The sequence below is a fragment of the Sciurus carolinensis genome, chromosome 10, assembly GCF_902686445.1.
Source record: "Sciurus carolinensis chromosome 10, mSciCar1.2, whole genome shotgun sequence".
Taxonomy (NCBI): Eukaryota; Metazoa; Chordata; class Mammalia; order Rodentia; family Sciuridae; genus Sciurus; species Sciurus carolinensis.
Window position 1 is genome coordinate 34,132,416 of NC_062222.1, and position 23,763 is coordinate 34,156,178.

The following is a 23,763-nucleotide window of genomic DNA, read 5'->3' on the forward strand; positions in this document are numbered from 1 at the left end:
TAGCTCAGTGGTAGAGTACTTACCTAGCACATGTGAGGCACTGGGTTTGATTCTTAGCACCACACAAACAAACAAACAAAGGTTAAAAAAAAAATTCCTAATAAAGAAACAGAATCACAAAAAAACTTAACCTGGCAGAATCAGTATAGGAATTTAGGTGATCTTGTCATGTGTGCCTCCCAGTACTGCCAGGTGGAGATGGGGGAACAGGGATGCAGAGAGGTGAACACATTTGCCCAAAGTCACAGAACTAGACCCAAATCAGAGACTAAATTCCAAGATTGAACTCCAAACCATTCTCCTGCATAGCTGAAGGTTGGATCAGACAAAGCAGACAAAGATTTTTGCTTGTTTGTTTTTTTGTTTGCTGTTTGCTAACCTTTACCACGAGGGACTATACTACATTGCCTTAAGAATTTGAAGAACTCTGGTTATTGCATAACTGACACATTAAATGTTCAGACAATGCAATAGGCTTGCCTGGAAATAGATACCTGAATTCTCAGATTCTCATTCCAAAATCCTCAGCATTCTCTTCCAGTCCCAGAGGAGACTATGGGCACATGCCTGTGTCCACATCACCTAAAGGAAATCAGACAAGGTTTCTAAGAGTCATCTGACTGCATACCCTGAATTACTGACACACAGGCATGCACAACTCAGTGGCTTTCAAAGATCCCTAGACTCCTGTTTGGGCTCTGTGGATTATGTCCAACACTTTCTTCTTCCTTGACACCACCCACTCACAGAACAGTGCCTGGATGGGGGAAGAGTGTGCAAATGCCTCCGCACACATGTGACTCGGAATGCATCCCAAACCAAGTCCAAATGCTTCAGAATTATCCATCACTTTCATTTTCTTCACACCTCCCCTTTCTTGTATCGAGCGGGGTAAGGGGGTGTTGCAGTAGCAAGAACATTTATTCACACTAGAATCCCATTGCTTCTCCATAAGAGATCAAGTACCTGATATGGTCTAAGGAAGCAAACCCAGAAAGAACTAATCACAAAACAATATACTACAAAGAGCATAAATATAAGGGTAATACCTTGACATGAAAACCGCTCTCCTGTCTTGATTTGTTGATGCAATTATAGTCTTGTATCCCCCAACCAACTCCACCAACGTACTCATATTTATATTTTGCTGGCCAGCTTCTGTTTGGGGCAGACCTCCACAAATATCTGAGATCTCCAGTTTTTTCTAATGCTGGACGCTTTTCTCCTATATAGGAAGTATGCTGATGCACTTTAGGCAAATAATCCTTTACATAATCTGGACCTTAAAGAGACAGGAAAAAAATTATATAGGAATGTTTATTCCTCCTACTTTATGCTAAGATGCTTTTATTTTAATGGTGGAAATAATAATAGCCATTGCTTACTATGTTGTTAAGTGCTATTATAAGCCTTTTAGATATATTAATTCAATTAATCCTTATTAATAACCAAATGAGAAAGGTAGAATTATTTTCCCCATATGGGGAAAGTAAGGCACATAAAGACCAGTTGCTTATCCAGAGTCATAGCTAACAAGCTCTTCATACCCAGAGAGGCTGCCTTGAAAGTTGGACTCTTAATGACCCCACTAAACTGCTCTGTTTAATATAGACATGTTTGATATGCAAGAATTCCTCCTACATGCCACATATTCAGGGTGTAGGCCTTCAGATGTTGGGGTGTTTGTCTGGATAGATAAAATCTGAAATGAGAGGATACTCCTCAAAGGATTTTAAAGCAATTGGAAATTGAGAAAATTACTAGATGAGCGCATTATAATAGATGATGAGCAAGGTCGGGGTGTTTGATAAATAGTGGTATTTAAAGAGTAAGACAATGATCAAAAATGATTAATGAAATGTGAAAGTGGATAAAACAGAAAAAAATCAGAAGTCTGGGAAAACATCACTTAAACGTGGTTCTTGGAGTCAATGATATGAACATGATGAAGGGGAGCATAGTCTTTCTGGAAGAATGGTACTGATGACAGAGAGGCAGTGGAGTCACTTGTCCAGGAAGAATTTTGAAAATTCCAAAACCAAAATGGGTATAAAATCATACAGGTGGATCAGGGATACAAAGAAGGAACTTCCTTTCTGTTTTCAATCCAAAAGTTCACCACAGACCTTGAAGGCAAAAACTGCATGGAGGTCATCCCCAAGGACTCTCCAGGGCTCATGGTTCCTTTCATTCTGCTCTCAGATCAGGGAGCTGGGCATCTGCAGGGAGCACAAAATGGGCAGCGGCTTGAACTCACTGCCTCAGTCACGTGGCCCAGGTGCTCCCGTGGGATGGTCAATGTGCTATTGAGTCTGTGATTAGAAGAGACATCTCTGCTTTTCAGGCAGGATGCAGACGTGAGAACCGTTCAGACAGAAGATTTGGGCAGGTGTTTTCACAGCTTCCTAATCACCGTCACTCCCCAGGACGCACTGAGTATTCACCGAGTAGCTAATTTCCCCTGATGAACACTTTGTAGCTTCAATTTTATTTGTTTCAGGTTTTCACTTAGATCTAACTGCTCTGGTACAGAATTGTCGGAGTATGAAAAACTGTTCTCTCCATCTGACAGATGTTGAAGTCTCATCTGACTCCCATCATAGAGACATGTTTGCAATCTCTTTTAAACAGGGTGAAATACAGAAGAACTGTGTTATTCTTACTGGAATTTAGGCCAGAGTATTCCCATGTTTCCTCAAATATTGATCCCATGAGTGTACCATGAAGGTGTATGGGAAGGGAAGAGGTTCCATAGTCAAATACATTTAGGAGCACTGCCTTTTAGATATTCACAGCCTGCAAAAGTATATTCAGAGTGCTGAGAGGTAAGCAAACATGTTTATAATTATGTAATCTAGAGTTTCCAAATTTGATTTAAACATTTTTTTTTCTCTATCAGATTACTTATGTGCATCCTACAGACATGGAAGATTTGGGGAAATAATGACCCTCCATATAAAGTTTCAGTAGTTGTTATAATTTTGTCACCACATACTATCATAAAAGTGAAGGTAAGTGTATGTCTATAGTTAGTTCCTCAGTTACTCTGTGGACTGCCATAATTGTTTTTTAAAGTCATTATGCGATGAGTTGACATATTTGACTCCATGGAAAAGTTTTAGACCAGACTATATGGGCAATAACTAAATAGACTCCATTTTACCTTGAGACTCCATGTTACGTAGGAAATGCTTCTCCCATGGGAACACCCCACCTCTGTACCCATCAACAGTTGCTTAGCATGACTTGTTTGACAACACAAAATGATGAAATGGCAATTCTTGTATAATGAAAAGTTATTTTCTTTTTGATTCCTAGTTTCCTAAACAATGTACCATGTTAACAGTGATGTCAACAGTGATTGTTTAGATGTATTAACCATTCTTTAGTTTGTACCTAAGTAAGTCATTTTGACCCACTTCCCCCTCTGTTAATGATTTCAGATCCCATGATGTTAGTTTGTAATTTTGAATCATAGCAACAGACACTTATGATTGATGTGACTTATGGTATAAGAACCTCTGCAACCCTATGGTCTGGGCTGTTCTCCCAGTAGCCATTTCTGGGGCATTGTGTGAGACAGTCAGCCAGCCAACTTAATAAAGGCTCTCAAATTTGGACTTCTCAATGGTGATAGGTCTGTTCTTAAGTTGTGCCCCATAACAATTATATGCTATTTATTTGTATTCATTTGTGCTGCTGTAACAAAATATCTGAGATTGGGTAACTTATTAAGAACAGGAGTTTATTTGTTCACAGTTCTGGAGGCTATGGAATCCAAGTCAATACAGGGCAGGTTCAGTCTCTGGTGGGTGCTGCTCTCTGATTTTAAGATGGCACCTGGTTGCAGCATCCTCATCTAGCAGGAGGCAGGAGGGCAAGCAAGCTGCACACTGCCAGGTGATGCCTCTTTTACAAGGGCTTTAATCCCATTCATGAGGGAGGACCCCTCATGACCTCTTAAAGGACCCATTTCTTAATACTGTCACGTTGACTGTTTTGTTTTGACACCTGAATTTTGGAAGAGACACATTCCAACCATAGCACCAGCTGAACCCAAAGCACTTAGTTTTAAAATATGGTGGAAAGTGCACATGTTCTGCAACGTGTGTGTGTGTGTGTGTGTGTGTGTGTGTGTGTGTCCCCAAGCAGGGTGCTTCATGGCTGAAGCTGAGTCATCAAACTTCACAAAGCCTCTGCCTCCTCCAGTATGCTTTACAGATGCACAATGTGATGTGCGCAGCACAGTACCTAGCTCACAGACTCCTGTCTCACAGTCTTCTTGGGGAGACCCTGCCCTGGCCTTGTAAGTCATGTAGCTGATTCAGGTACCTGCCTGTGAAGCAGAGGCATGAGTAGGTTATGGTACGAGGTAGACCTCCCAGTCACAGCAGGTCTCCGGCAGTCACGCCAGGGTTTCCCTAACCAAAAGATCCCCATATCACTACCCACAGCAACACCCAGAAACTCAGTGTATTGTTTGAATATAGATAGCATTCTCCAAAGGTCTTTGTGTTAAAGCCTTGGTCCCCAGGTGGCGCTATTGGGAAGTGATGTGAACCTTTTGGAGGTGGAGCCTAGTGGGAAGACTCACCTGGAGGTCACTGAAGATGTGCCTTCAAAGAGAATTTTGGGACTCTGGTTCCTTAGTCTCTCTTCACTGCCTGACTCATGATGCAAGCAGTTTTCTCTGACATGTGCTCCCAACTATTGCCACCCATGGCTCATCAAGGGCCCAAATTAATAGGGACACCTGGTATTGGACTGGAACTTCCAGGACTGTGAGTTAGATAAAACTTTTCTCTTTTTAAGTTACTTGCCTTGGGTATTTTGTTATAGTAACATAAATCTTACTAGTGCATATGGTTTCTCAAATAAGACAGTTCTGCAGGCATTTGGTTTTAATAACTCACATTTTCACTTCCAAACCTCATTATTTAGAACCTAGGTTCTGCTGGATTGGATTTCCTGATTAAAAGTAAAACTTCCAGTTTATGCCAACTTTTTGTCTTTTTATTTTTCCCTTAACAAATATCATCTTTGTTTAATTGACTACTGTTGCTATATCCCTCAGAATGTTTCTAGTGTTTCTTCATCCTGCAGCAAGTTTTCTTGGACATTTCATCCTCTTTTCACAAACTTGAGCCTTCATTTGCCAACAATGAAGTTGGCTACTTCTAGGTTAATAAAAAAAAAAAGAAGAAGAAAAGAAAAAGAAAAAGAAAAAAATATCCATTTTCCATCTCCTTTGAAGTTTTCCTTCGTGTCTGACCACCAACTCTAGCAGAATGACTTTTAAGTATAATACTTAAAAGGAATTGCTGTTACTTAATGTTAGTCAGTCAATCCTAACTCTTACTCTGCAATAGTAGCTACATCATCATGGGGAAGGAAATGTACTCCCATAAAAATCCGTACCATGAATTATAGTTCAACTTTTCTCTTGCAAAAACTATGATTTCAAGGACAATAGGCAGATTCAACTTCCATTCTCATCTCTCTGTGTCCTCAACTTGCTCACTTATTTCTGAAATGCCACATCTGCAGTTAGGAATGTGGCCGAGGGTTGTTTTGTTATCATCTTGTGTGTGTGTGTGTGTGTGTGTGTGTGTGTGTGTGTGATAGGGATGGAACCCAAGGCCACCTGTATGATAAGCACTCTACAATTGAGCTACAACCCCAGCCAAGAATGTGGTTTCAAACTCAACCAATATAGGTGGAAACTTTTGCATTGTCTTATGCTGGCTTTGTGACCTGGGAAAATTTATCCAGCTTCTGTGTCTCAGTCTCCACAGTGTGGCCTGTGTTATAACCTTGTATGAAGGAGAGGAGAGAATGTGTTTATTTAACCGAATGCTTATCTGAGAACCTGGCATATAATCCATACCTAATAGTATTACATAGATTTTTTGTTGTTGGTTTTTGTTTTTTTAAATTTTTTAGTTGTCAATGGACATTTACTTGTTTATTTATATGTGGTGCTGAGAAACAAACCTAGTTCTTCACGAAACCTAGGCAAGTGCTCTACCATTGGTTACAACCCTAGCCCTGTTGTTTATTTTTTAACTTGAGACTTTGTCTTACCTATCAGAGTTTTTTGTTTCTTTGTTTATATCTTGGAAGCTTTCACTAATTGAATGATTCATTTCTTATTGTGAATGGATTTCAAATCCTTTCTTCAGAGCTCTTTAAGATCAAGGGTCAGCAAACTTTTTCTGTACGGAGTCCAAGAATAAATTACTCAGACTTTTCTGGTCATAAAATCTCTGTCTCAGTTATTCAATCCTACCCCTATTAGGGCAAAATCAACCATAGATAATATGTAAACAAATTAGCACAGATAAAACTTTATGGACACTGAAATTGTAATTTTATATGCTGTGAAATGTTATTCTTCTTTTGCTCTTCTACCCAACCATTAAAAAAATCAAAACCATTCTTTGCTTATAAGCCCTACAGAAATGGGTTGCAGAATGAATTTGATCCTCTAGTTTGCCAGTCTCGCAGATGGTGGTCACTGAAGATGTGGATGCCAGAGGCAGGAAAGAGTACAGGTAAGTGGATCTGGTAGGGTTTTCAATAAACTTCATCTCCTTCCAACATTTGAAAAAAAGGCCCCAGCTGTAAAGGGTAGAAAGCTTAGAAGGAAAAAAATTCCACCTCTGAAACAAATGTCTCTTTCTAACACTCTGCATTTTCCTTATCTCATTTAATTTGTTCATTCATTTGTTCTTTTGCTGATTTATTCAGCAAATACTGTGAATAGACACTGTATATCAGGCACTGTTCTGAGTGTTGGGAATCTAGCAGTGAATACAACAGAGGTCCTGCCTTCGTGGAACTTGTATTCTCTCCGAGAGACAGGTAACAGAAGCAAACTATCCTTCATTACCTTCTTCTGAAAAATCAGAAGAGCCTCCTGTTTAGTCTTGATTCTGGTTTTTCTCCTTAGTAATCAATCTTCCAGGGCTGTGTATGTAGCTCAGTGGTAGCACACTTGCCTAGCATGCAGGAGGCCCTGGGTTTGATCCCTAGTATCCACCCCACCAAAAAAAAAAGTCTACTACATCTTGTACAGAGACCTTAAACTTTTCTCATTTTTAAGACAAAGTTTATGAAGATTATTGAGATTATTGTAAATGCTTCCTTTTCTGGAAAACATCCTAAATCAAAATGAGACAGCATACTGCCTTCATAGTAGCTTCATTTAATTTTAGTTTTCTTTTCTACATCATATTTAATGGGTCTTCTCTCCATTTGTGAGTATAGAAGGTGAGGGCTGTATCTTATTTATCTCTGTTAATTCTTAATTGCCAGCACAATGCTCTGAACATAGGAGATCCACACAAGAAATACGTATTGCACGGATAAGCAAATTGTTAATTGAGTAAATGAATTAAAGAATACCATCATAACACTGACGATATATAAACTCATGTTGGAAAGATGTAAATGCTTTAAATATCTAATGAGCAATTTAATTTTCAGAACTGTCTTAAATTCTTCCATTCTGGACTTTATGGTAAGACACCAAAGGGTAAAGTCAGAAGAACTACTTTTCACTACATTCAATCATTCATTCATTCATTCATTTATCTATTTATAATATCAGTTTTATTGAGCAATAATTCATATAATTCATTTTTGTCCATAAAAGTCATACAGACTTTAATATTGCAATCGTGTTCTGAAATGTGTGAAGACACCAAGAATTACATAACAAGAATTACATACATTTAATATGACTGAATTAACAATACAAGTACTATCTGATTATGTACAATCTGAAAATATTACTTCCCCAGTTAACAACTAAAATGTCAATGCATGTACTAACCAAAATGGCATACAAAGTAGTCCAAAGAATTTAACCACTATGTTAGTTAGCTTTCAATCACTGCGACCCAAATGCCTTACATTAACAACCTAAAGGAGGAAAGATTGGCTTTTGGCTCATGATTTCAGAGGTTTCAGTTCGTGGTTGGCTGACTCCATTGCACTGGGCCTCAGGATGAGACACACCATCATAGTAGAAGACATGGTGGAAGAAAAGGACTCAGCTCATGGCAACTGGTAAGCATAGCAGGGAGCGGGGGAATCAGGTAGGTAGAAAGGGACCCAACACAAGATATAGCCCTCTAGGGCATATTGCCAGTGACCTACTTCCTTCAACCATGTCCCACCTGCTTACAGTTTCCACCACCTCCCAGTAGTCTATTCAGTTATCCATGGATTAATGGACAGATGAAGTGAGAGACCTCATGGTTCAACAACTTCCCAAAAGCCCTACTCTGAACCTTGCTGCATTAGGGACCAAACCTTTGACACAGAAGATTTTGGGGGATGCTTCATATCTGAACCATAATAACCATCCTCCAGAGAGTCTGTCAACATAAACCTAACCTTGACTAACCAAGTAATTGTCAGTTAAAACTCACAAATTTATTTTAAAATTATTAAGACTTTTAAACATCCCAGATGTGCTATATACTTTTAAATTTGCAAAACAACATAATTTCCATAATGCTAGGTTTATGGTTATCAACTGGGGGTGATTTTTGTCATTCAAAACAACAACTGGAGACATTTTTGATTATTACAAGGAGGGACGGTTGCTCCTGTGGTCCAGTAGATAGAGACCAGGAATGGTACAAAACACCCTACTACACACAGCAAAGTTTTCCTCCCTTGAACAAAGAATTACCTGACCCCAAGTGGCAATGGACTCAATGTTAAGAAACCTGTTTTAAACCATCTAGAGCACGATGCCACACAAAATGTCATCTAACTAACTGACTGACTCACATGTTGGTTGTCATAGTATTTACCCAGTGACAGCAAGAAGGCAGTGTAGCTGCAGCATTATATAGGCATTGAGAGAACATAGAACTAAAATAGAATCCCAACCAATTCTAACAAGTCCAAACTTAAGGTGTTAATTATATAGGTAATACCCACTGGGGTTGAGGGTGTAGCTCAGTGGTAAAGTGCTTGCCTAGTGTGCACTAGGCTCTGGTTCAATCTCCAGCATCACAAAGAAAAAAGAAAAGAAAGATATGCATATTTACAATACTGGTGACTTCTCAAGGTTTTTGTGGGATATTAAGTGAAAAAATATTTTCGAGAGCTTAGATCAGAGACTGGAACTCAGTGAAATCACTGGCAGTACTTATTAGTGAGGAATGTGTCTTCCAACATGGAACCCAATATTTAACAGAAACCAGATTTCTTACAAAGTTAGCAATTCACCTTCACTTTCTGGACATAAAACATTCCTGTTACAAAACCTGCCTTGCCAGGGATGGTAGCACACACCTGTAATCCCAGCGGCTAAGGAAGCTGAGGCAGGAGGATTGTGAGGTCAAAGCTAACCTCAGCAACTTAGCAAGGGTCTAAGCAACTTATCAAGACCCTGTCTCCAAAACCAAAAACAAACAAACAAATGAAAAACAAAATACCCTGGCCTATTCTAGAGCCATGTCATTTTCTTGCTGTGATTTAGAAAAATGTCTTATCTTCATCTGACAGACTATTTCCACTGGAGCTCCATGTTCTATCTGTAAATCCGCTTATGTTCTCAGGTGAGGTCAATCTTTCTAAGGTCCAGGGAATGATTCAACATGGTTTTCTTTTCAAGTGTTAATGAGAGAAGTGGTTCCTGAAATCCTTCTCCACACCTGAGCCACGCTTCAGAGAGGAACCTGCCATCCCCACTATCCTGAGACCTGCTCTTCTAAACTGTAGTGGTCTCTGTCCTGGAAAAGACGGGTATTCTATATCCTAATTCCTTTTTCTCTATAGGGAACCGCAATTTTAATGACAGGATTCTCATCTGAAACCAGAGGCCAGAAGGAAGTAGAGCAATTACTTTCAGTTCCTAAAAAAGAGACCTTGTCAACCCAGAATTCTATATCTAGCAATATGTTTTTCAGGAACTTGGAGGAAATAAAAACATTGTGAGATAAAAAAAAATTCAAATTATTTGTCATTTAGTAAACATAACCTTAAATAAGTTCTCAGACGGAAATAAAATGTTAAAAGAAAATAATCTTGGGGCAGCAAGACATGCACTTACTTTTAATAAAAGCGTTGAGGACAAAAATTCATCGTAATGTTACTTCATTCTATAATATTGCCTCACGAGGCCAATCCTACATCTCAGTGACCAAAACGAAATATATCAAGGAAATAAATCAAAAGGAATCAAGTGGAATGTGGAAATGGGTATTTTAATAAGTGTATTTGAAAATCTGTTGACAAACGTGGGCATAATTTGGCCATTGCAGAGGTGCAATGCAGAACAGCTTGTCAGGGGAATCAAGCCAAGGCAAGGGTCAGAGGGCGGTGCTGGGAATGGGGAACTATGAAATGAACTCTAATGGGCACATCTGACACACGTATGTAGGGCAGGAGAGAAGACAATGTTAGAGACTAAATGCCTCAAGTACTCATGTGAATAAGCCTCCAATTCCAACAGTAACCACAGAATTGACTCGTGGACTGGAAAATTTTTAAATGCTGCATTTAATTCAGTCAGCGCAATTATGCAATAGGTCTCCAAATGTTGACAAAACTGGATGACTTGCCTTGTCAAGTCTCTGAATGAGTCAAATAAACATCAGGCAGAAACTTCCTTTGGACATGTATTAGGTTTTTTTCTCAAACCATAAACCTCTGTGAATCACCTGAAATCCTTAGAGGCAGCAGTTTCTAGTCAGAATGCTTCCAATAATCGAAAGGAATTACTCCATCAATAATATAACTGATGTGATAATTATGCATTTGGAGTTATAAAGTATTAGAGAATCCAAGTGATGGCGTATGCCTTGAATCCCAGCAACTTGGAAGGCTAAAACTGGAGGATAACAAGAAGTTTTAGGTCAGCCTCAGCAACTTAGCAAAACCCTAAGCAACTCAGTGAGATTCTGACTCAAAATTAAAGGTAAAAATGTTTGGGGGTGTATCTCAGTGGTGGAGTGACCCTGGATTCAATCCACAGTACCAAAAAAAAAAAAAGATAAAAAAGAAGAAAGAATACACTTGGTGCTTATGCACAGTTCAACAAATGGTTCAAATCATATTGATAGCACCTTATTAAGTGCCCAGTGCTAGGTCAGTGTGAACAAAGATCAATATGACATATGGCCTCTGTTTTTCTGGTTTTCCATACATTCTAAAAAAGACCATACTTATCTCCTTTAGGACACATTTTCTGCTTTTTGTAACAGACATTATTGAAACTTTATAGTTTGATCTGTTTCGTGCACATGCTGAGATTTCCTAGATGTTTCAGGAGTGTATGTTTTGTCTGCTTGTCAAGCCAACCCTTGTTGGTCCTCTTTAGAAATTTGCACTATCCCATTTCCTTTGTAGTTCCTGTAGCATTCTGGGCAGTGCAGAACATTAAGCTTATGCTTGGTGTTATGGTTTGGATATGAGGTGTCCCACAAAAGCTCCTGTGTTAATGCAGAATGTGAAATGATCAGATTATGAGAGCTCTCTGACCACTGAACTTGACTAAATAGGTGGTAACTGTACACAGGTGGAGCATGGCTGCAGGTCACTGAGGGCGTGACTTTGGGGTTTATATTTTATCCCTGGCTCTTTGATGTTCTTCTTTGCTTTCTGGATGTCATGAGCTGAGCACCTTCCTTCTGTCGTGATGTTCTGCCCTTATCTTGGGCCCCCAGTGATGGAGTCAGCCATTCACACACTAAGACTTCTGAGACTGTGAACCAAAATAATCTTTCTTTCCTCTAAATTGTTCTTGTCAGATATTTTGGTCACAGTGATAGAAATATGACTAATATGTTTGGTAATATTTGTTGAAAGAAGGACTTCTTTATATCATTAAAGTTGCTCATGCAATTCAAAAATAGAATATTCTACTTTTTTCTTGTTAAGGAAGAAGGCAGGGTTAAAAATTTTCTACAAATTTCAGCACTACTCTATTCTGAAGCTAAAACTGATGTATTATATTGATAAAATTTTGCAACCAGGTGGCTCTTGACATACCTATCTCACCAGAAAAGGAGATCCAAGTAGAAAATAGATCATGTTCTAATATTGTTTTTGACTTAGACTCTTACTAGTACAAATAAGCATGATGGAACCTCTTTTGTTTGTTTTTGCAATACTGGGGATTGAATGCAGGGGCTCACATGGTCTAGCCAAGTGCTCTACCACTGAACTGTACCCTCAACCCTTTTTACTTTTTACCTTTTATGTTGAGACAGGGTCTTACTAAGCTGCTCAGGCTGGCTTCTAACTTTTGATCCTCCTGCTCCAACTTCTCAAGTAACTGGGATTACAAGTATGTACAACTGCATTGGGCATAGTCAATTTTACTCTAAGATACTCTCATCATTCATGTCATGAGGTGCTCAACATTCCCATTAAAAAAAAAAAAAGATATGACATTGCTATTAAAAAAATACACACACACAAAGACCTGTGTGTATAAAACTAATAAAAAACCACGAGAGGACTCTAAGTAAAAGGACGTTCATTGCAAAATGGATTAAATAATAAAGGAGAATTTTGTTACATAATAAGACATTCTGATGTAGGAGGAATTCAGGGTTGTTTAATTCAGGAGCTTGATGATGTTTTCAGAATCACAAGTTCTTTCCACCTGAGCATTATGCATCCTCTGTCTTCAGGTGAGCTCCCCTTGAGGCCCCAAGCAGTATATTACAGTGCCGGACATCTGTATTATGCAGATACAAAAACTTCCAACAGGGTGTGTCTGTTTGTTTTGTGGTGCTAGGGATCAAACCAGGGCCTTGTACATGCTAGGCAAGTGCTCTGTGTATCTGTTTTTAATCAGCAGGGAAGCACTTCCTAGAAAGCCCCAGATAAATTCCTCTCTCATTTTCTTTGCCAGGATTGAGTCATTCATGTCTTCCTAAAACCAAACACTGGCAAGAAGATTGGGATTTCAGTGACTGGCTTGCAAGAATCAGAATTTAATCCTGAGTCATGTGAGGTCAATGTAGATACCCACATAAAATGGAGGCTCTCTAAAAATGGAGAAGGGTTCACTGGCTTCTGGATTATCAGCTACAAATCATAGAGGGAAACACTTTATGGGAAACATACACACTGAGAATAAGTTTGACTGCTATGTTTCAGTCCATTTTTAAGACCACATGAAGCTGGATGCAGTGGCACACACCTGTAATCTCAGTTCCTTGGGAGGCTGAGGCAGGAGGATCTCAAGTTCAAGGTCAGGCTCAGCAACTTAGGAAGACCCTGCCTCAAAATTAAAAAATAAAAAAAAACTGGAGATATGACTTAGAGGTAGAGCACCCTTGGGTTCAATTCCCAGTACCAGAAAAACAAAAAAACATGAAATTATTTGAAGTCACTAATTTTTTTCTCCTTTGGTTCTTAATTGCTTACTAAAATATAATTTGTTTTCCATTTGTACTATTACACTTGAGGACAAGGATTTCTATTGCAATAATACAGAGACATCATCTTTTCCAAAGGCAAGAGAGAGAGCAATTTACAGGTAGGTGTCCCTCAATAGTTGAACTCTTTGATCTAGAGCAGAGGCCAGCAAACTTTTCTGTAAAGGACCAGAAAAATGTATATTTTAAGCTTTGGGCTAGACCATTTCTGTTGGAACTACACAGTCCACCACTGTAGCACTAGTTTACACAATGTGTAAACTCATGAGGGCTGTGTTCCAATAAAATCTAACTTATGGATACTGAAATTAGAATTTAATTTTGAGGTGCTAGGAATGGAACCCAGGGCCTTAAACATGCTAAGCAAACATTCTACCACTGAACTACATTCCCAGCCCTAAAATTAGAAATCTATATTCATTACACAGGTCACAAATATGATTATTTTGTTCTTTTCAATAATTTAGAAAGTGAAAGACTATTTTTAATTATTTAAAAGCAGGTGGCAAGCCAGATTTGGCCTAAGAACCAGAATTTACTAATCTCTGATCTAAAGAGTTTGTCATATTTACCTTTTATCTTATACCTACTTCATGCATATTTTAGATAGGAAGAACCTCTGTTGTTAAATAGTTGATTACATCACTGCAAAAATAAATATTTCATTTAAATGCACTATTTTGCAGATTCTTGAAAGAATATACTTTTTATAAACTTTGTTTTATATCTTTTTAAAAAAAATTTTTTTTTAGTTGTAGATGAACACAATACATTTATTTATTTATTTATTTATTTTATGTGGTCTCTGAGGATCGAAGCCAGTGCCTCACACATGCTGGGCAAGTGCTCTAGCACTGAACTACAACTCTAGCCCCTATTTTTTATCTTTTTAATTTTTTTTGTGGTTCTGGGGATTGAACTCAGGGTCTCATTCATGCTATGTATGCACTCTACCACTGAGCTACAGCTCCAGCCCAAGAGTATGCTTTTTTTTTTAGTTCACTTTTTATTTGACTAATAATAAGTGCCTAATAATATTGCCTATTAATAAGAGGGTTGCTTTATTCCACTTTGCTGGTGTCAGTTTGGCCTCAACTAATTTCTGACTTTGTGATAATTGTTTTTCTTTCCGGAATTGTGTAAGTGACCAGTGAGAAAATGCAAATATAAAGTGGATTTGCCATGCAATAAAAAATTAAAATGTGGAGGGATACTGAATCACACAGAGAGATTGGAAATAAAAACATGGTAAGAATTGTATTGGTTTCACCCACACTGGAAAGAGCTGAGAGGATCTGCATTGCTCCCTTACTGCCCTAAATAATGATGGTAATTACCACCTAATCCAAACAGAAGAACATAACTCACACAGGACTGGGTGGAAATAGTTCTCTAAATTCTCCACTCTGTGGTAACAGGGGTTGTAAATGTACCATTGACTCAATACTAGCTTTGCTTCAAAAAGAGAAAAGCAAAGAAATTCACCACTTTAAACCCAGCATCGATGGTAAGAATATCACAATTACTGACAAGTTAAAATATAATTTATTAAAATGACACTTTTTAGCCTAGATGAAATATGGCAGGCAATTCCCTTCTCTATTCCCTGGGTAAATAGTACATAAGGAAAGACTTGTCTGTTTCTATATGGCAGTGACTTCAATTTACACCAGGGTAATTTAAACCAGTTAAGAGGCATTTTTCAATCTTGTAGGAATGTAATTAACCAATAAAATGGCCAAAAGTATACTATAAGAAAAACTTAGGTGAACCTGCTACTTGGAATACTGAGAAACATTTACTTGTAAAAAGCAAGTGAGCACTAATCAATAGAGGTATTCTTTAAAATTTTGGTATCCTTTTTCTAGGACTTTTACCCTTTTCTTCTCATCTAGGGGACAGGTTGTGCTTCCAGATCCTTTGGAAGATTGAAATTACATGGCCTTTTTCATTCCAAAACTAATTTCACTATGCTGTAGCATTTTAAATTTTAAAATGGATTTTTGAACAGGTAAGTATTGGGAGGATAAAACCACATGACAGCAGAGAATTACCAAATAATTTAAATTTCCTTATCAGTCCATATCTGAATATCCTTACCTTGTAGATCTGTTTTTCCATCAATGTGAGTAAAACCTTTAGAACCAACTTAGTATAATAGAAGAAGCAAGAGAAAGGCCTGGTGGTGCACATCCACAGTCTCAGCAATTGGGAGGCTGAGGTAGGAGGATCACAAGTTCAAGGCCAGTGTAGGCAACTTAGTGAGACCCTGTTTCAAAAGTAAAAGCAGTTCAGTGGAAAAACCCTCCTGGAGTCAATCCCCAATACCAAAAAAAGAAAAAGAAACAAGATGGGACTGGGGTTATGGCTCAGTGGTAGAGCATTTGCCTAGCATGTGTGAGGCACTGGCTTTGATCCTCAGTACCACATAAAAATAAATAAATAAAACAAAGGTATAAAAAAAGATTTAAAAAAAGAATACTTGGACAGGGAGTACGGCAATTGAGTTTTGGTCTTAGCCATCCTGCCTTTGACAGAGAGGACCTGGCAAAGTGATGTCATCTTCCTTGGCTAACCTCAGTTTCTTTTTTAATGGTTTCACTGAGGTGTAATTGACACGCAAAAAACTGCACATACATAAAGTGTATAACCTGCACATTTTTACATATGTGTACACACATGAAAAGAGTTTTGAGATAAAATACAGGATGCCCAGTTAAATTGGGATTTCAGATAAACAATGAATCATTTTTTAGGATAAGTTCATGCCAAACATTACATGGTATATACAAATACTAATATTTTCTATCCACTATTCAGATTTAACTGGGTACCCTGTATGCTTATTTGCTAAATGTAGCAACCCTGTCCGTGGACCATCACTACAATCAAGATCAAAAACATATCTGTCACTCCCAAAATCTGTTCATGACCACTTGTAAATCTTCTCTGATTTCCTGCCCTTTTTTTCCATGTTTAGGCATGGGAACTTTTCTACTCTTTGTTAGTATAGTTTGTATACTAGAATTTGACATAACGGCATTGTACAGTATCACTCTTTTTCATCCAGCTTGTTATACTAATTTTGAGATCATTCATCTTATAACATGTAACAATAGCTTATTTCTTTTAATTACTGAGTAATCTTTCATTGTATGGATACTCAACAGGATGTTTACCCATTTGCCTGTTGATGGATTTTTAGAGTATTTAAAGTTTGGGCTTGTCACAAATAAAACTGTTATTTTTTATTGTGCACATTTTGTAGAAATCATTGCATGGACATATACGTTATAAATACCTAGCGGTAGAATGGTTGAATCATATAGTATTCATTTTTTTAAAGAAACTTCTGAATTGAACCAATTGTTTTCAAAAATAGTTGTGTCATTTTACATTCCCATCTGCAGCATATGAAAGATCTACTTCCTCTACACCTTTGCCAACATTTGGTAGAGTTGGTCTTCTTAACTGTTCCATTCTGATAGGTATATGGTGGTGTGTTAGTCAGCTCTTTCACTGCTGTGACCAAAAGATCCAACAAGAACAATTTTAGAGGAGGAAAAGTTTATTTGGGGCTCACAATTTCAGAGGTCTCAGTTCATAGACAGCTAACTACATTGCTCTTTGCCCAAAGTGAGTTTGAATATCAGGGCAAAAGGGTGTGGAGAAGGAAAGCAGCTCAGGACAGGGCCACAAGGAAGCAGAGAGAGAGAGCTCCATTCACCAGAGACAAAATATAAACTTCAAAGGCATGCCCCAGTTTCCCACCTCCTCTAGCCACACCCTACCTGTCTACAGTTACCACACAGTTAATCCCTATGAACAAGTTAATGCACTGATTAGGTTAAGGCTCTCATAACCCAGTCATTCGCCTCTGAACTTTCTTATGTTGTCTCACACAAGAACTCTGGGGGATACCTCATATCTAAACCACAACTAATGGTATTTCCTTGCAGTTTTCATTTGCATTTCTCTAGTGACCAGTCACATTGAGCACCTCATGCTTACTTGTCAACTGTGTATCTTTCTTTAGGGATGCTTCCAAATTTGTGTCCATATACACACATACACTCACAGTGTTTGTTAACTGATCCCTGTGCAAAAATGTATTTCTCACTGTGGGCTGCAGTCACAAAGTTTGAAAGCCACGCCGTAATGGTGACCTAAATTATTTTTTCCCCATCTCTGGTCTTTTAGTCTTTTAGTCATACTCATCAATCACATCTATACATTCAGTATTTCTCACTTCTTCAATTTCCACTTTTCCTCTACAGCTTCATTTTTCTGTGGAAGCACATTTTTGATCACCCCAGGAAACCATTGTTTTCTCTTTCTTCAATTTTTCCCTCTTCTGTCTACAATAGAGGGAAATGATGAAACATTTTATTTCTCCCCGCCAAATTTCTATCACTCTCCATGTATATTCATGCTCTGGCCTTTCCCTCAATATTTTTGTGGTTTGCAGTGGTTTACAGCAAACCAATTCCTTGTTCATTTATGTTGTTTTATGGAGAGGCATCATGATGTGGAGAAAAGAGAATGGACTAGAGTTCATCTGAACTCTGTCATAATAGGCTTGCAACCTTCCTCGAAATACTTACACTCTGAGACTCCGTTTCTTTACCTGCAAAGCAGAACTGCTGCTAACAACCTCATACGCTTATTATAAGAATTAAGCAAGAGTCTGGCTCAGTGGTGCACCCCTGTAATCTCAGCTACTTGGGAGACTGAGGTAGGAGGATCACAAGTTTGAGGGCGGCCTGAGCAACTTACTGAAACTCTGGCTCAACATAAAAAGGGGTTGGGAGTGTAGCTCAGTGGTAAAGCACCCCTGCTGGGCAGGGGAAGGAGATAATTAAGCAAGATATTGTTTTTAGCAGGTGTATATCATGTCTAGTTCTGTACCTGGCACATTTTAAATACATGATCATAGTTATTATATTACTTTCCGTCTAACCATTTCTCCTATTTCCATTACCTTTCTGCATGTTCATACTTTCTACTGTGCTAATGTTATTGTAGCCAATACAATATTGGGCCTGAGATGACTCAATGCCCTGAGCCCCCGTAGTAAGAAATGTTTAATGACTTACACATGTATGTCATTAGTGAGTGTCATGGTGCCAAAAAAAATGGGGATGGGACTTAAATTTGTTTTCTAAAAATGAGAAATTCTTCTACAAAAGAGATATTAAAATCCATCCCCTTCTCAAGGTGGACAGAAAAATATTCCTCTCTCAAGAGAATACAGCTATTAGAAATGCTAATCACTCAGTCAAGCAGGTAAGAGATATAACCCAATCTCCCATTACCAGGATTTATAAGCACAAAACAAGCATGCTTTGTGATTGCTGATGGAGGTAAGAATATTCTGAGACCTAATTCGGAATATGTTGTATACAGAAGGGAGATTCAGATGGGACCACTGACTATTAAACGTTTTCACCAGTTGAGTCAATTTTAAAGAGAAACTAGAGATCTCAATCTATTCTAGATTTGTTATGATTTTTTTTCATTAAATATTGCAAAATCAAAAGGCTCATTAGGAATTCCTAGGATTGACCCTACCAGATTAAACATCACTGATATTCTGGTATCAACTTAATGGTTCTATTTTTCTACTATATCACAAATTTAATAAATTCACTAAAAAATGAGTGAATTTGGGCTGGGGATATAGCTCAGTTGGTAGAGTGCTTGCCTTGCATGTACAAGGTCTTAGGTTCAATCCCTAGCACCACAAAAAAAAGGGGGGGAGGGGGATTTTGTTTATACACAGTAAGCTTCTAGCTGTTCTTCACCACAATAAATCCATTATTATTCATCTTAATATTAATTATGCAACCCAATATTGAAGCTATCATATCAAGAATGTTTAATTAGTACATCCTTCCAGAAACTTAGTTTAAAAAACCATCAGTTGGAGTGTTTGGATATTTGGATGTTTCAATATAATGTTTACCTGAGCTTTATTTACTTTTTGTGGTGCTGGGGATCAAACCCAGGGCCTCATGCATGCTAGGCAAGTGCTCTAGCACTGAGCCCCAGACCCAGCCTGAGTTTTATTTGAGGTCTACATCTGCAATCTCCAGCAGTCATTAGATACATGTGACTCTTAAGTACTTGATATGTTGTTAGCCCAAGTTGAGATGTGCTCTAGTAAGTAAAAAAATCCCAATTTCAAAGACTTCATACAAAAGAAAGAATGCAGTGTTTAGTTAATGTTTTCAATATTGATATTGTGAAATAACAATTTAAATATATTGTATTAAACAAAATACGTTATTAAAGTTATTTTTCACTTGTTACAAAATTATCTCATCTGTTTAAAAGAATTTTTTTTTAATGTGGCTCCTAGGAAATTTTGTACTATGTATGTGGTTCAAATCTGTTTCTCTTTAACAATGCTGGTCTAGAGTTTAGAAACTGAAATTCTATGATACATGAAATTGGTGGATAATTACAACAGGGGCTCAGTAAGATTTGAAATGCTTGTTACAATGTTAGTGAGGGCTAGGTGTTTAGGGTAATTGGCTGAAGGGTCAGACAGAGGTAATATACAAGAGTTCATTCAGAAGATCAAAATGAAACTGATTTGAGTAACTACACTTATGCCCAGGAGAAGCCAGTGGCTTTAACTTATGGATAAATGTCCCACGCCCTGCCAGTCCAATGTAATATTCAACTTGTTACTCATCCATGAAACTGGCCCCCCAGGTTTCTGTAGCTAATTGCTCACAGTAGGATTCCTTCCAAAGTGAGATTGCACTCCCTCCAGGACATTTTGCACATGCTGACATCCTGAGAATTTCTAGGTTTTTTTTTTTTTAATTCAATCTAATATTCATTTTTGGTCATATTAAGGCTTTGAACAAAACAACTGAGCATGAAAGATGAATTGTGTGCAATACTACTAAATGACAGAAACCCCAGGATTTGTTTTGGTTGTGATCAAATGGATACAAAAGAATCTTCAAGTTTTTAAGTCAGAGCAATCATAGGTTGATAATAACATAATAATGATACATATATAAAAATATGTCAAACATAGCTATAAACCTCAGGGAATCAGAGATATTAGGGAATCAGGCAAATACTGATAGTGTCCACTGTGGTGAAAGAAGGCTGAGGTTCTCCTTTTGAGAGACAGCTCAAAAGAAGAATCATCTGCAAACAAGGATAATTTAACTTCCTCCTTTCCTATTTATATCCCTTTATTTGTTTCTCTCTCTTGACTGATTGTGGCGTTTAAAATTTCGTGTACTGTATTGAAAAAAAGTGGAGAGTGTTATCCTGTTATGCTTTTTCCTATTTTTTTTTTTTTTTTCTTTTTCTTTTTCCCCTCTTGGCTTCACCCTTCCTTTTATTTCCCTGCCCTCCCTTTTCTGGACCCCAGCCCAACCACCCTAGCATGAATAGCACAGGCACCAAGAATGAATGATTTATGATGGTGAGTTTCTGTGGAAAAAAAACAAACAGGAAAGCACCATTATCTTAAAACCTGAAGGCAGAAGCGGGATGCTGGGTTCAGCAAAACCAAACTCTTCTAAGTTGTTTGGTCACCATCTTGACCTAAGTTTGCCCTCCGGTCTCATTTTTAATTCATTTCCATGGTAAAACTCCTGCCTACGAGTGCCATGAGAGTTTACAAGTTCCATGGCAACCAACAGAAAAAAAAAATTAACATGGTCAAACAAGATGGGGAGACAAGACTCTTGGAGATACAGCAGTGCCTTCTTGAAAAATTCATACATGTTCTTCCCCCTTATTAGTCTACCCGACCCTCCCCTTTGTTGGCTGGAGGCAGGGCACTGACCTGAGAGCGGCTCCCCATTCCTCCCTTCACTGCTCCAAGGACCTCTGGTTCTGCCCTGGAGGGTTACGGAACTGAGATTTGACTCCATGGAAAGTAAGTAACATGTGGACACCCACCCTTGTCTTGCTCCTGATTTTAAAGAAAATGCTTTCAATTTTTCCCCATTTGGTATGATACTGACAATGGGTTTGTCATATATAGCCTTTAAGTTGAGGTAGGTTCCTTCTGTGCCTAGTTTAGTCTAAGCTTTTATTATGAAGGGATGTTGAATTTAATCAAAGGTCTTTTCTGCATGTATTGAGATGATCATGTGGTTTTTATCTTTGATTCTATTTATGAGATCGTATGATTCTTACTGATTTGCATATGTTGAACCATACTTGCATCCACGAAATGAAATCAATTTGATCATGGTATATGATTTTTTTATTTTTTATACCGAGGATTTAACCCAGGGGCACTTAACCACTCAACTCCATCCCCAGCCATTTTTATTTTTTGAGACAGGGTCTCACTAAGTTGCTTAGGCCTTGCAAAATTGCTGAGGCTGGCTTTGAACTTGAAGACTCCTGAGCCACTGGGATTACAGGCAGCCCCCCCCGCCCCCATGCCTGGCTATATATGATCTTTTCAATGTGCTGTTGAATTTGATTTGTTAGTGTTTTATTAAGAATTTTTGCATTTATGTTCATCAAGAATATTGATCGATAGTTTGTGTGTTATGTTGTTATCAGGTTTTGGTATTAGAGTAATACTGACTTCATTGAGTGAATTTGGAAAGGTTCCTTCCCTTTCTGTTTTATGGGTTAGTTTGAGGAGTATTGGCATTAATTCTTTAAATTCTGGTAAAATTCAGCAGTGAATTAGTATGGTTTTGGACTTTTCTTTGTTGGGAGACTTTTTATCACTGCTTCAATTTCTTTGCTTGTTATTAATCTATTTAGTTTTATTATGTACTCTTGGTTCATTTTTGGTAGGTCATATATTTCCAGAAATTCATCCATTTCTTCTAGATTTTCCAATTTATTGGCAGATATTTTTTTTTTTTTTTTTGGGTGCTGGGGATTGAACCCAGGGCCTTGTGCTTACAAGGCAAGCACTCTACCGACTGAGCTATCTCCCCGGCCCCGATAGTTTTTAAAAAAATATTCCCTAGCGAGCCTATGAATTTCAGTGGTATCTTTTGTAATAGCCCCTTTTTCATCTCTAATTTTATTTGGATCATTTCTTTCTTTTGATTAGTTTAGTTAAAGGTTTGTAAATTTTGTTTAGCTTTTTGAAGAACCAAATCGTTTTTTCATTGATCTTCATACTGTATCATTCTTTTAGTCTCTATTCCATTTATTTCTGCCTGAAAGAAATAAAAGATGACCCAAAAGTGGAAAAGGTACCATTAGGGAAGGAAAAGGGGAGCTAGGAGGAGAAGAGGGGACAGAGGGATGGTGGACATGATCAAGGCATTTTATGTGGATGTAGGGAAACAACACAGTGAAACCTGTTAACTAATATGTATAAATAATCATAATAAAAAGGAGAGTTAGAGTCGATCAAGCTATTATGGTTTAATATTATTGTCAATATTTAACATTACTTTGTCTAGAACATCAGTTTTGTTCTGTGCAAATATTGGTACTAGCTCTGTTCTTTTATACTTTTAAAATGTAGTGATTATATCATAATAACTATAATGTAGTTGCTACCAGTAAATTATTTTAAAGAAATGCTGTTTGAGGTTTCTATGCTGTTTGATGTTACATGTCAGATCATTTGATATATGATTACTTCATATTCCACAGACACATTGATATATAAATATCAAATACCTATAAGTGTGACAGCTTTTTTTTAATCTGTAAAGTGGGGATAAAAATATCTACATGACAGTTTCATAAGATTAAATGAAATAATTCATGTAAAGAATTTATAATCATGTCTATTTTAAGCAGCCAATAAATGTTATGTGAGGAGGAGGAGGAGGATGAACTGGTACACATTTAAGGATTACTGGTCTGTGTTCGTTTTCACATTTTAATTTTAATACACATTTACAAAATGAATCAAAAGTTGGCTATTTCTTTGAGCAATTAGCATATGAAACCATAGTTCATTGTCTGCTTTAACCCAAGAATGCATTTTATTTCCTGAATTCCATTCTCAGTTCTTTCAACAAATTGTAATTGAAAAAATATTGCTGTAGTTATGTAGCCAGGACTCAAAAACTATTCATTAAAATCATGAATGAAGTAAATCTGAGAAATACTGCATTAGACATTAGATCATCCAACATTTCCTTTCTGCCCTGCATCTACAGCAGAAGTTCACTGATAAATGTCCAACAACTGGCTCTCCAGAGAAAAAGGTAGTTTTAGTGTATACCAGTTTTTGTGGTATAAATATTCCCACCATGGTCAATTTCAAACTACCAATGCAATATCACTGAATATAAATCTGGAAAGAGATGCTGTTAATAATTGACTCTGTCAAGCAGGTGTAAGTTGGCTTCCACTTGCTATGCTCATAAACACTTGG

At 37.7% G+C, this 23,763-nt stretch overlaps 1 protein-coding gene across 1 annotated transcript in view; it reads right to left on the reverse strand.

Annotated features, from left to right (window-relative positions):
• The window catches only part of C10H4orf45 (chromosome 10 C4orf45 homolog), a 92,138-nt gene that overhangs the window by 37,818 nt on the left and 30,557 nt on the right, over positions 1–23,763 (reverse strand). Inside the window, exon 2 of the mRNA XM_047565989.1 lies at positions 1,050–1,282. Coding sequence (XP_047421945.1) covers positions 1,050–1,282 — 233 coding nt within the window. The remainder of the gene's footprint in view (positions 1–1,049; positions 1,283–23,763) is intronic.